Here is a 15,408-nt window from a genome sequence, read left to right as displayed (position 1 = left end):
GCTGTAGTATTTGACCACCTGTCTGTCTGCCACCACCACAGAACACAGTGGGATGCCATTCCTCTGGGTACACTCCGCCAAAGCTAGACACACAGGAATCCCAATTCTGGTCATACAAACAGTGGCAGATGACTGCAGCATACCACTCTGCATACACGCAAGACAACAAATGAAACATGTCACTCTGCTTGCACATTAGACTCTAGAAAGCTCCATGAGAGTCAGCAGCATCACGCGCCAGCAGCACTGCACTATGTTTCATCCACATGCCGTGTCAAATGCATCCGCATGTCACATAACACCTCAAGGAAATCCTTCTGTCCGATTATTTAAGTACTTGCCAATTCATAAGGACAAAGGCACAAAAAGATTGGTTTACATATCTTATCTCCCATAAGTGACCATTTCTAAAGAATGTATAAACTGGACTACCTGTCTAAAGAAATAGTGTGTGAAGATTATAAGTTCATAAGGTTCCATGGTCAGTGTCAGATTGAATAAAACTATTTTGGGTGTTAGGTGACAAGATTATAAAACACATTTAGTCACCCTGAAGAAGAGTGCTGCAAAAACAGTTGAAATATAAGGGGTTTAGCTGGATTAGTGTTTTACAACAATGCAGCCTAACACCCAAAATTATTTTATTTAAGGTGTTTGAAGATGTTGGCCAAGTTCAAATCTATGCACGTTAAAGAAACATTTTCTTTTTATATATTTACTTTTCATAGAAGCCTCATACAAGCTATATACTCAAAACGTCAACAAATTACATGTAGCAACACTTCAAAAATATTTGGAACCATTAAACTTGTACTGCACCTGACAAACTCCTGCAATGCAAGATACAGTTCAAAGATAGCAGTGCCAATTTCACAGCCAGCAGGAAGTGATGCATCATCTGGAGGAGAAGGTGACTGAAACTGCACACACAAAGCTGCCACCTGTGGTCCAATGTCACCTTGTACCTAAAACAATTGTTATGTATGTATAATCAGAAAAAATATGGAGATGAAGAGCTGATGTATCTATTTTCACATTAACAGTTTTAAAAAGAATAATAATCATACAGAACTGACTACTTAGCATCACTAATTTCATGTGAGATATACATTTATTAAGTTTGAAGTCAAAAATATTGAATTCACTATGAATGTTGAATATGCTTCATGCACTTCAGCAAACAGTTGTCTAGATGGATTAGCAATATTTTGTAACAAGAGTGGTATGTATTTTGACTGCAACTGCTAGTGAGTAATTGTTAAAAACTTGGATTCTCTTCCCCGTAAAGATGTTTTGTGAAATCATAAAACCAGCAATGAATATTATCATTCTCTGACACTGTAAACCACTCATGGTAGCAAAATGTCAGAAAATCACCTGGACAACCATGGAACTATTGAACAAAAACTTCCAAAAGCACTCCACTGATCAGCATAACATTAAATGGCCGTGAGGGTCTTAACAATTATACAAATACATTTGTTTATTTATTTATTTATTTAGCCATCCACAGACATTTTAAAATGTATGTATGTTGTCAGTTTGTGTGCATTCACATATTTATACCATTTTTTGTTACATGTAGTTAAACATTGTGAGACATAAGTTATTTACAATCATGTTTGCTCCTTATCAAAACATTACATATAGTTAAACATTGTGAGACTAAACTTATTGACACTCATTTTTACCAAGGAATTCACTTATAGTGTAAAAACAGTGTTCCAGCAAATACAATTTACGATTTTTCCTAAAGCAGTACATGTTATCTGTTTCTTTTATTTTCTGCAGCAGTTTATTATAGAGTTTTACAGCTTCATACAAGAAACTACTTTGAGTCTCATGTTTCTTTTTCCTGTCTAGGTGAAGACAATGACATGTTCTTGTAGTATAGCTATAAAAACTGCTATTTGTACTATAATTTTCTATACTTTTCTTGATATACACAATGGTATGGAATATAAATTCACAAGGAACAGTTCGAAATTGTAACATTTTGAAATGTTCTCAGCAGTGGGCCACTTACTGCTTTTTTTTTATAATGCTTACAGCTCTCTTTTGCATTTTAAGTATTTTTTGTAAATTCTGAGCACTGCTTCGCCAGAAAATTACACCATAACTGATTACTGAATGAACATAAGTAAAGTATACAGTTCTCAAACATTCATCACTGCATGCAGATACAAGGACTCTAAGTGCACAACATGTTGTCGATCTCTTTTTTGACAGTTTCATAGCATGTTCATTCCACTTCATTTGGATGTCAATATGAATACTAAGAATTTTGTTGTAGGTACATTATCTATGGAGATGTTATCTAGTTTTAAGTTTAAGGGACTCTGTTTCCTGTTCATTCTAAAGCATACTGTATTTGTTTCCTTTATGTTGAGGGTTACTTTATTTTCCTGTGACCAGTTGTAGACATCCCTCAGCACTTCAGTAGATATTTCCAGCATTTATACTGGTGTCTTGCTGGTGATTAATATGTTGCTGTCATCAGAATCAACTCATTTCTTCAGAAAGTAGTTATAGAACTGACTTATCATGTTGCCTTTAATGAGTACTGGTTTCAGACATTATACTTCAATTAACTTGTAGTCTCTGAACAAAAGTGCACATAGCTTCCAGATTTTATTTATTGTGTTCGTTTAATTTTTGAGCTTCGTATCTGGTACAAATCCTTCAACTGGATGCCACTTTGATGACTTGCATGCTCCTAGCCTACTCCACTAATCCTACTAGGGAAAAAGGGACATTCATTTTAACACAGAATCAGAACCATGTGTAATTCTTGGCAAATCGTCATATCACTGAGAAGTGAAGACTACATCAAAGGCAGACTAAAATATTTTGTAGTCTGATTGTGACTCAATTCTGGCATCTTTCAGTTTCTGAGTACAAGTTTTACCTCTAGACCAGGGGTTCCCAAACTTTTCCTCTCATGGAAACTTTGAAATTCCTAGGAATTTGATGGCACACCTTGTTTACTTTGAAGGTTAATAATTTTTTTAAATGAGAAAAACTTGTTTTATTGAGCGATTACTTCATTTTTAAGTCATAACTAAGCTACATCTACATCTACATCCATACTCCGCAAGCCACCTGATGGTGTGTGGCGGAGGGTACCTTGAGTACCTCTATCGGTTCTCCCTTCTATTCCCTTCTCGTATTGTTCGTGGAAAGAAGGATTATCGGTATGCCTCTGTGTGGGTTCTAATCTCTCTGATTTTATCCTCATGGTCTCTTCACGCGAGATATACGTAGGAGGGAGCAATATACTGCTTGACTCCTCGGTGAAGGTACGTTCTCAAAACTTCAACAAAAGCCCGTACCGAGCTACTGAGTGTCTCTCCTGCAGAGTCTACCATTGGAGTTTATCTATCATCTCCGTAACGCTTTCGCGATTACTAAATGATCCTGTAATGAAGCGCGCTGCTCTCTGTTGGATCTTCTCTATCTCTTCTATCAACCCTATCTGGTACAGATCCCACACTGCTGAGCAGTATTCAAGCAGTGGGTGTACTGTAACCTACTTCCTTTGTTTTAGGATTGCATTTCCTTAGGATTCTTCCAATGAATCTCAGTCTGGCATCTGCTTTACCGACAATCAACTTTATATGATCATTCCATTTTAAATCACTCCTAATATGTACTCCCAGATAATTTATGAAATTAACTGCTTCCAGTTGCTGACGTGCTATATTGTAGCTAAATGATAAGGGATCTTTCTTACTGTGTATTCGCAGCACATTACACTTGTCTACATTGAGATTCAACTGCCATTCCCTGTGCCATGCATCAAATCGCAGTAACACAGAAATTATAAAATTGAAAAAAAAAAAAAAGAAAGAAAATAGTATCATAAAAATGTCAGAGGGGTAGGGGATGGGGTAGGAAGATACCCAGTTTTTGTGGAGAAGTACTTCACTTTCCATGGAACCATGGAACACCAGTGTTCCACCAAGTACAGTTTAGGAAACCCTGCTCTAGAACATCAGGCCGAGCACCTAGGCAATACCGATGGGGCATTCAGGAAATATTACTGCTTTATATGTTGGGAGTAGACTGTTAGTGACAGATCACCCATATAATAGTTTGTAGAGGTGTGTGTGGGGGAGGGGGGGCATTGGTGGGAGGTCAAACTGAGGAGTGTGAAGTATTTTTAATATTTCTGGAGAAAAACCCTGTTAAAAACTTGCATAATACCAATTTTTAAATGATCGTACATCCATAGTTGAAATGGAGGACAGTGGGACATCACCTGGTATAAATTTATATTGAAAATGAAGAAATTCCTCCAGCTGTATTTAAGGTGTCGATTTTATTTTGGTAATTAGTTTCAACATTGTAACAACATCATCTTCAGCCCATACACTTGTTGTCAACTGCTTGTGGCCGATACTAGAATACGGCTGGGAGAATTTCTTCATTTTTAATATAAAATTTTAAATGATTTTGCTTCAAAGAAAAACACCTGATTATGCTATATTTTTCGCTTTCTCTATGAGTTATGGGACATGGGGCGGGGGGGGGGGGGGGGGGGGGGGGGGAAGGGGGATAGCACGCCCCACTTCACTGCTCCCAGGTATAGGTGTCCTTGCTTAGTGATTTACAGTTACATGGAAACTGCTTGTTTAGGACAGTACTTATTTCAAGAAATTTTGATTCTTCGAATAGGGATTCCTTCATTACATGTATTGTTGCTTAATCTAAACTCTTTACTTTCATTTAATGAGTTATGTTTTAAGCAAAATATGATTCTGAATTATTATTAGCAATACCTTTTTTATTGTTAATCTCATAGTAAGAAATGACAATACAAAGAAACTAATAACCTAAAAACTGATTAAAAAAGAGTTAAATTTTATTCATTCTCCACTGTTTCTTGGGATGGGTAGCAGTTGTCCAACACCTATTGTTTGAGTGTGGTAATGTGTATATACTTTCATTCAACAGTTCCAGTTTTGCTAAATACTCCAACAAAAGACATCTGAAGCCATTCTCAACAATATCAGTTGGCTTAAAAATATATATATATTATGGTAAAATTCAAGCAACTTCCTGAATAATATAAACTAAATCATGAAGTGTAGCTGAGATAGAGTACTGTCCTCATTAGAAATATGTCACTGTTATGAAAGTTGACATACTGTAAATGAGAGAAAATCCATGCACACTGTCTTTTAATGCAGTGTATTTTTGTATTTATTTTTACATTGCTCCTAGATTTTGTTCTTCACTGATCATCTTCAGATCTGTTAAAATAAACCAGTGACACATACTAATTTTGATATCAGTTAACTAATCTCAAACACACATATGATAAACAAAACAAGTGTATGATACTCATCACACGAGGTCTGTTCAAAAAAATTCTGGAACATTTGTAATTTTGCATCAATGATGTGTTGGAGCAAAATGTGGTTGGCATCACTGTAAATGCCTGTGTTTAATGTGTAACTGCCAGAAGTTTCATTGTTGTATGTCTGTTAGTTATTGTTCAGCACTGTATTGAGCAAAATGTTGTGTCACACAGTTTGTGAATTTCGAGATGGCAGAGTTAAAACCTCTACAGAGACACACCAAATGATGCAGCACAGGGATAAGTGCTTAAGCTGTACTTGGTGTTATGAATAGTTCACATGATTTAAAATGGCCAGATTGAAGTTAAAGATGACCCTTGTTCAGGATGCCGTTTGACATCTACCAATGATGCTCATGTCACGAACATCAATGAAATTGTGCATGCCAATCAAAGACCGATTTTCCGAGAGAGTGCAGAAGAATGTAGCATTTCCATTGGATCATGTAATGAAATCCTGACACAGCATCTTGAAATGCATTGTGATGCTGGCAAGTTCATTCCACGGCTCATGAGTCAAGACCAGAAAGAACTTTACCTTTCTGTGAAGAAATTTTGGACCACACAAGTGAGAATAAGATGTTCCTTAAGAGAATCATAAATGGTGATGAGATGTGGGGCTATGGTTATGATGTTCTCCCTCCCCCCCCCCCCCCCCCCCCCCCAAAGTTGAAACCCATTGAAAGGATGAAGATCTGCTACGATAGATGAAATAAAAGAAAATTCGCAGATGCTGCTTCATGCCATCCACCAAGATGTGTACCAAGACTGCTTCTGGAAGCAGAAGCAGCACTGCGAGCAGTGTATCAATTGTGGAGGGGAGTATTTGGAAGGAAATCATGAACAATAAGTGAAAGGTAAACTTAGAAAAATTTTGTGGATAAAGTGTCAGAATTTTTTTGAACAGACTCCGTAGATCCTGAGCCGCTAATCAATTTCATGTACTGTTTCCAGAATCTGTAAGTCACTAAGATGGAATATAATGGCAGGACTTATGAAGGAGTAGGGGAATATGCAGTAAGAGGCATTGCCCTCTGTGTGATACATTAAGATGATTAAGTTGTTATTTTTGAAACAAAACAGTTACAGGGATACAATGGTAAAAGTAAGGACGTGAACAAAGTTAGTATTAGAATAATGGAGGATTTTGCAGTATGTCTCAGACACAATTTATTCAGAGTTAAACAAAAAATGCAACAAGATTTGAGAAATTAAATCACAAGTAACAAAAATATGTTGGTTAGACCGTCAGCGAGAGTGCACGGCTACTTCCTGCTACTAATAAGGTGAGCACACCATTCACTTGTTACATATTTTTATGAGCTTAAAACAGGAGCAACTTATTTTCAGTTATCTGTGTAGTTACTAGTTTATTTTTGTAATTTCGTGTGTATTCGAGTGCTTACTATGCACAACCCTCACCTGTGGTCGAGTGAAAGATCATTCCAAAGTCTGGCAGGCAGCGAAAATCTTTCTGAGGGGCTGATCGTAGGGCCTCCCCGGTTCATTTGATGAGCAGGTTTCGGGCATTACCTGTGGCTGACGATCTATGATCTGTGTGCATTCCAGGGGGGGAATCATTCCACGGAAAGGGTGCTTCCGGATGCCATGAAGACATGAAGAGTACAGAGTGCAGCCAACTTCAGGTGGTGGCTCATGTCAGTACCAATGATGAGTGTCACTTTGGATCGGAGCAGATTCTGTCTAGTTTTAGGCGGCTAGCAGAAATGCTAAAGACTGCCAGTCTTGCGTCTGAGATTAAGGTGGGGCTCACCATCTGCAGCATTGTATAGAACAAACTGTGGTCCTTTGGTGCAGAGCCGAGTGGAGGGTCTGAATCAGAGGTTCAGGCGGTTCTGTGAGCGTGTAGGCTGCAGATTCCTTGACTTGCGCCATTGGGTGGTGGGTTTCCAGGTTCCACTTAATAGGTCACGAGTCCATTACACACAGGAGGTGGCTACACGGGTAGCAGGGGCTGTGTGGAAGAGACTGGGTGGTTTTTTAGGTTAGAGGGTCTCAGGGAACCACAGAAGGGTCATCTGTCACAGTAAGGTAGTTGTAGAAACGATTGGTATTGTAGTTGTAAATTGTTGTAGCTGTGTTGGAAAAGAGCTCCAAGCCCTAATAGAAATCACTGAAGCTCAAGTAGTTGTAGGTACAGAGAGCTGGCTAAAGCTGGAAATAAGTTCAGCTGAAATTTTTTCAAGCGATTTAACAGGGTTCAGAAAGAAAAGATTAAATACAGTTGGTGGCGGAGTATTTATTGCTGTCAGAGGTAGTTTGCCTTGTAGTGAAATTGAAGTAGATAGTTTGTGAGAAATAGTATGGGTAGAGGTTATACCTGACAATTGGACTTAATTATTAATTGGATCATTTTACCGACCCCCCTAACTCGGAATATATAGTTGCTGAAACAGTTCAAAGAAAACTTGAGTCTCATTTCAAATAAGAACCTCGCCCATACAATTATAGTTGGTGGTAACTTCAATCTACCCTTGATATGCTGGAAAAATTAAACATTTAAAGCCAGCAGCAGGCATAAAATGTCATCTGAAATTGTACTGAATGCTTTCTCAGAAAGTTATTTTGAATAATTAGTTCATGAACCCACTCAAAGCGTAAATGGTTGTGAAAGCATACTTGACCTTTTGCAACAAATAATCCTGTACAAATGGTGAGTATTGTGACAAATACAGGGATTAGCAACCACAAGGCAGTTGCTGCTAGGCTGAATACCGTAACACCTACAACCATCAAAAAGAATGCAAAGTATATCTATTTAAAAAAGCTGATAAAAATGCTCTTAACACCATTTTAAGAGAGAATCTTCATTCCTTCCAATCTGATCATGAACATGTAAAAAAGTTGTGGAATGTTTTCAGAGAGATAGTATCGACAGCAATTGAGAGATATATATATACCACATAAATTAATAAGTGATGGTACTGATCCCCCATGGCACACAAAACAGGTCAGATTGTTGTTGCAGAAGCAACAAAAAAAGCATGCCAAATTTAAAAGATTGCAAAATTCCCCAAGATTGGCAAAGTTTTGCAGAAGTTCAAAATATAGCTTGTACTTCAATGCAAGATGCTTTTAATAATTTCCACAGTAAAATTCATACATAAAGCACACCAGTGGCAAGACGCAATCAATACCTTCACTGCGCGATAAGAACAGTGAAGTCACTGATGACAGTGTCACTAAGCAGAGTTATTAAACATGGTTTTTTGAAACTCCTTCACCAATGAAGATGAAGTAAATATTTCTGAATTCCAATCAAGAACAACTGCCAAGATGAGAAACATAGAAGCAGATATCCTCGGTGTAACAAAGCAGCTTAAATCACTTAATGAAGGCAAGCCCTCTGGTCCAGACTGTATACTAGTCACGTTCCTCTCAGAGTATGCTGATAAAATAGCTCCATATTTAGCAATTATAATACAACCACTCGCTCACAGAAAGATCCATACCTAAAGACTGGAAAATTGCTCAAGTCACACAAATACCCAAAAAGGGAAGTAGGAGTAATCTGCTGAATTACAGGCCTATATCACTAACGTCAATTTGCAGTAGGGTTTTGGAACATATACTGTATTCGGACATTATGAAGTACGTTGTAGAAAACAATTTATTGACACATAGTCAGCATGGATTCAGAAAATATCATTCTTGTGAAACACAATTAGAACTTTATGCTCATGAAGTAATAAGTGCTATCGACAGGGGATGTCAAATTGATTCCTTGGTTTTAGATTTCCAGAAGGCTTTCGACACTGGTCCTCACAAGCGTCTTCTTACTAAACTGCGTGCCTATGGAGTATCACCTCAGTTGTGCGACTGGATTCATGATTTCCTGTCAGAAAGGTCACAGTTCATAGTAATAGACAGAAAGTCATTGAGTAAAACAGAAGTAATATCCGGCATTCCCCAAGGAAGTATTATAGGCCCTCTATTGTTCCTGATCTATATTAATGACATAGGAGACAATCTGAGTAGTCGTCTTAAGCTCGTTTGCAGATGATGCTGTCATTTGCCATCTTGTAAAGTCATCAGACAATCAAAATGACTTGCAAAATGATTTAGATAAGGTATCTGTATGGTGCAAAAAGTGGCAATTGGCCCTGAATAAAGAAAAGTGTGAAGTTATTCACATGAGTACACAAAGAAATCAGCAAAATTTCGATTACTTGGTAAGTCAAACAAATCTGAAGGCTGTAAATTCAGCTAAATGCTTAGGGATTACAATTGCAAATAACCTAAATTGGAACGATCACATAGATAATATTGTGGGTAGAGCAAACCAAAGACTGTGATTCATTGGCAGAACACTTAGAAGGTGCAACAGGTCTACTAAAGAGACCGCTTACACCACACTTGTCCACCCTATTCTGGAATATTGCTGTGCAGTGTGGGATTTGCATCAGGTTGGACTGATGGGTGACATTGAAAAAGTACAAAGAAGGGCAGCTCACTTTGTATTATCATGAAATAGGGGAGATAGTGTCACAAACATGATACGTGAATTGGAGTGGCATTCATTTAAAACAAAGGTGTTTTTCACTGCGACAGTATCTTCTCATGAAATTTCAATCACCAGTTTTCTCCTCCAACTGTGAAAACATTCCGTTGGCACCCACCTACATAGGGAGAAATGATCATTGCAATAATATAAGAGAAGTCAGGGCTCGCACAGAAAAATTTAAGTGCTCATTTTTCCCGCATGCCATTTGAGAGTGGAACGGTAGAGAGACAGCTTGAAGGTGGTTCACTGAACCCTCTGCCAGGCACTTTATTGTGAATAGTAAACTAATCACGTAGATGTAGACAGGTAGACGAAATATATTCAACTCTATATGTCAATGACAGTACTCCCTGTTTGAAAATACAGTACAATAGGACAGATGAAAAATCATATCACCAAGAGGCAGCACAAAAAACATATGAACAAGATGTAGAAATGTATGAACTTTTGGAGCCAGTGTCTCCTTCTTCTAGCAAAATGGTTGAAAGGAAAGGAAGAAGAATGAAGAAAAGGAGTGATGAGGTTTCAGAAATGAAAAGAGTTAAGAAGCCCAGAAGTAAGGGAAGACTTACTGGTTGGGATGAGAAGGAAAGACTGATGTTGGTGCCTGCACTAGATGAGAGTTTAAGACCTGAGAACTTTAAGGTGGAAGATGCAGTAATGAGCAAAACATGGATTACTGAAAAAAAAAACAATGAGAGCAGGGAGCTAAATGTCTTCTGTGGTAAACAGGTGAGGGGGCATAGACAAAAAGACAGGTCAGAAAAAAAGTAAAAGGGATCACAGAAAAGGAATAGTTCTTGAAAAGAAATGCTTTTACCAGTTAAATTAGTTTAAATTTAAGCCAGGGTTGGGGACAACCAGGCACATGTTGTAAAGCCAATTACCACATGTGGAGGCATATAAAAATGATCCAAAAATCCAACCATCATGTATTTTCCATAATTTCTGGCTTCAAAGTAACCACTGAACATATCTCTACCTTGACTGATCAACACCTGCAAGCTACAGTACAAAGATCCCTATCCTCCATTAAAGACACCCGCTGATGTGGTTCTCTCATACCAGCATTTCCCAAGTACATGGTCTGTCTGCGTCTGAACTTTATCAAACCTATGACATCATTCCTGCTCACCATAATCAACTTTATACTTACCAACAACTACTTTACCTTTGAGGGGCAAACACACATACAGATCAGAGGTACAGCCATAGAAACTGGGATGGCTCCTTCTTATGCCAGGCTTTTCTTGGTTCACTTGCAGGAGGTGTTCCTGGTCTGGTTTAAATATGTTGACAACATCTTTGCCATATGGGCTCACAAGGTTGATCTAAATACATTCTACCAATTAAATTTCACATGGTCTTATTCCAAATCTCATGCTACTTTCCTTGATATTGACCATCCTCACTGATGGTAAGCTACACATTTCTGTTCATATAAAACCTATTAACAAACAACAATACTTACATCTTGACACTTTCCATAACAAAACAATCTTTCCCATACAGCCCTGGCATTCAAGGCAAACATGTTTGCTCAGATGCACAACAATATACCACCATTTACACCTCAGCCTTCACTGTATGTAACTTTAATCACACAAGCCTGTGCACCTCCTGTCATGCAGTACTATCCTGATCTTCAGTGTGTTGATCAACTACTTCAACAGGGTCATCACTTCCAAAAATCTTGCCCTAAAATGAGGTCAATACTGTCTGATATTTTGTCTATCCTACCTAAAACAGCTTTCTGCCCTTCCTCCCTCCCCCTCCCCTCCCCTCCCTAACTCCTCCCCCATCATTCTCTACAATAGCCTGGTTAGAACCTATGCTCCTTTTGCATCTATTTTCCTACACTATGGCACCTGCCCATGTGACTATCCCCATTGCTTTATGTGGCTTCAGTGCCTGTTTCACCACAGTTGTCATCTGGGTTCCACCTCATGACTCATTTCTCAGAACTCTACAGGTGGGACCTGACTTTACAACACATGCTTGGTTCTCCCCACTTATATTTTTATTAATTTCGGTGGTCTGAGAATTTTTTTCCAATAACTATTCCCTTTCTTTATCCCCTTTCACTTTTCTACTTTCTGACCTGTCTATTTTTCCCTCCCCTCTCACCTGTCTACCACAGAATACACTTAGCTTTCCACTCATATCAGTATTTTCAGCAATTTCTGACTTGCTTAGCACCCAATATTCCACCTTTAAGTTCTCAAGTCTTCAAATCTTGTCTGGTGCAGGCACCAAAAGTCAGTCTTTCCTTTTCATTCCATCCAGTAAGTCTCCCCTAACCCAGGGTGTGGGCGACTTCTCTGTAACACTTCCCATTTCCTCACCAGTCCTTTCCCTTCATCCCTCTTCCTTTTCCTTCAACTCTTTTGCCAGAAGAAGGAGACACTTGCTCTAAAATCTCGGAAGTTTCCATATCTTTTTCATGTGTTTTTTTTTCTGCTGCCATTTGGTAAGTAAATATATAATTCTTATGGATAAAGGAAGCATCACAAAAAAGAAGGATGTTTCCTAAAACTGTGTTTGAGACATTAACTACAAAACTCTCATCTGTTCTAAACTTACCTTCATATTCTGCCTTTAATTTCATTTTATTAACTTGTTTTAAACGTAAAGTCTTCACTACCTTCATTTACCTAAGGAAAGCACCTTCTAATATGTATCCCTCCACTCCTCTACGAATCTTGTCATTATACTCTATCTACCTTTGTAACTTATGGATACTGTACAATGCAAGTGAAACCAACTGGTTACTCTGCAACTTTGACATGTATCATACTCACTGTTTTATTCATCGTATGTATATTTCAGATCAGTTACGTGAAATTGCACTTAGCATGCCTGATGATGTTCAGTATAGAATGAAGCCAGTGATCAATGTACATGAAAATGCAACAACACACTCCAATAGAAGACATCATCATCAAAAGTCATAATTGGTGATCTGGTGCCTACCTGCCCTCGCCTACACATTGTACAAAACAATCATCAGACATAAGAGACAATAACTGAAGGTACAGGTAAGTTGGGTGGCTGGTTTGACAGAAATAACTTGATAGTTGACACAAAAACACCACATTCCTGAAGTTTACCTGAGAACCAAGAAATTTGTGCTCAATATCAAAATATCCCCCATTCCAGAAACACAATTTGTTTGGCCAGTCAATCCAGAACATGTAAAATGTCAAACACACATCAGCAGAAATAATAGTAAGCTGAATAAAGTGTGCATCCCCTTACACATCCTTGCATACTGCCCAAGTCCAAGCTGTTCACATTGTTTACTATACACAATTTCATAATATAACCATGTGGTATCGTATTATATGGAGGCATCCCACACAGCTTAGACATTCTCCTCAATCAGAAGAGAGCTGTGAGAGTAATTAACAGTGTGATGCCAGGTGACAGCTGAGACCACTCGTTCAAAAAAAACTCATTTTACCTCTTGGCAATCTCTACACATTAGAATTGTGAAAATTTGTTAATAGTAACATCATGAAATTCAGCAAAAGTATGAATGTCCATGATCATGGTACAAGATGAATGTGTACCTCTGCCTTTAAAAAATTACCATTTAACCAAGTCTTTACAACAGTCTGCCATCAGAAATATTTTAATTAAAAGAACAATTAAGTGTCTGTTTAATTTTCTGCATATGAAATGTGGTACTGCAGGACACCAACATACTATTTTACTATTTGCAGCTGTTTGAAAAAGTTTATATTTTGCAGACTATGTGACATTGTTAAACTGTTAAGTTGCAATGGACCTTTCAACTTCTTTAGGAACTGGATATAGTATTACAATGGACAACTTGTTTACGAGTGCTCCACTAGCACAGCAGCTCTTGACTCAAGGGCTAACTTTAATTGGTACTCTTATAAAAAGCAGGCCCAAAATCCCACCTGAACTTCAACCAATGCCACTGAAACCACAATTTTCATCTCTGTCTGCATTCAACAAAAATCTAACCTTAGTGTCATACATAGCTAAAAAGAACCAGGCAGTAATCTTTTTGAGTTCTGAACATCATGATGATAATTTCAGCACAGAAAAGGAAGAGTCCAAACCCAATGTTATTCTAAACTACAATAACACCAAAGGTTCTGCAAACAAAATGAACAAAATGATAAATGAGTGTTGATGCAATAGGACTTCCGAGCACTGGGCATTTATGCTATTCTTCAACATGATCAACACAGCAGCCATAAATGGGTATGTTATTTTGAAGACAAAAAATCATGACAGGAAGCAAGGGTGCCCATACAATAGTTTGTGGCAAGGGAGGTTGATCTGGGAGTATGGAGTATTTTTAATATTTTGGAAGACAAATACTGACTCGTAACTAGTCATAAAAAAGTTCCAGTTCCAACTCTGTTAAAAACCTGAATAATACGAACTTTTAGATAATTTTCTTGAAAGAAAAACACCTGATTATATTAAAATCATTCCCTTTCCCTGAGACCTAAGGAGCTGATCCCCCTACCCCCCTAGTTACTCCAGGGAATGGGTGCCCTCAATTGGAAGCCTCTTGTACATGATACTAGGAGAAAATGTTTGTCAGATCTAGGATAAGAACTTCATAAGCTTCATGTGAAGCAAAGATTGCAGAAGCTGAATGGGTTGCCCACAAGCAAGAGAGTGGCAATTAAGATATTATTGTTTGGTGAAGGTGCAAGCCCACTGACAGAGCAATCAAGTTCAATGGAATCTCTGCAATGGACAGCCAGTGTTGGACATTGCAAACTGTGCACTAGGGAAAAAAGACCAGAAGCATAAAATAAAATGTGGTAAGTGTATTGGATATGCAGGTATGAAAATGGAAAAAAGTATACAAAAATTGCACTGATTCGAACTGAAACAAGTGTAATTCCCAAGGGACACTATATTTGGAAAAAACAAACATTTTAATATATTTACATAATTTGTTGCCAAGACATTTGAAGTAAGAGATTTTTTAATTGCATTGTTATTGTAATGTATTATTCTTTTTCCTGTACTGTGTTACTGTATGTGATTACTTTTGTTTTTGTACATGTGCCATGTCTAACAATACATTTTGCTTTGGGACAGTCTGGTATGACCCCTCCAGTATACTGCATTATTTCTTTAGTTTGGTATCCAGAGTGTTAATAAGAATCTCAGAAGCTTCTCACTTGAGCATTGCTTTTACACAGTATGAGAACTGTTGGTCCCTATCTGGGCAGCTGTGCTGCTGGCTTTAAAGGACAGCCACCAACTTTTATAGGCTGGCAGGATACATACGTTCCTGTAGCCAATGCTGCAGCAGTGACAGCAGTGCTCACAGATTATAGCAGTGCCACCTAGTGTTGTCACTGAGGTCAATACCTTCCAGTGAGCTTTCAAACTCACCAGGCTAGGATACCAGATCCCTCTCCTCTACAATGAGCATACAAGGCTGGAAGTGCCCAGGACAATCTTTGGGAAAGCAAACTGGCAGCAAGAGAAAAGTCCCGGCACTAAAGCCCACTGGCTGGAG

The 15,408-nt window shown here is 38.1% G+C and overlaps 1 protein-coding gene across 1 annotated transcript in view; it reads right to left on the bottom strand.

Moving 5' to 3' along the window:
- LOC126176419 (BAI1-associated protein 3) overlaps window positions 1–15,408 on the bottom strand; it is a 394,605-nt gene that overhangs the window by 153,571 nt on the left and 225,626 nt on the right. The window contains exon 13 of the mRNA XM_049923576.1: window positions 820–965. Within this exon, the coding sequence (XP_049779533.1) occupies window positions 820–965 (146 nt within the window). The remainder of the gene's footprint in view (window positions 1–819; window positions 966–15,408) is intronic.

Source organism: Schistocerca cancellata, chromosome 3, assembly GCF_023864275.1.
Source record: "Schistocerca cancellata isolate TAMUIC-IGC-003103 chromosome 3, iqSchCanc2.1, whole genome shotgun sequence".
NCBI classification, from domain to species: Eukaryota; Metazoa; Arthropoda; class Insecta; order Orthoptera; family Acrididae; genus Schistocerca; species Schistocerca cancellata.
This window is presented reverse-complemented; position numbering and strand designations above follow the sequence as displayed.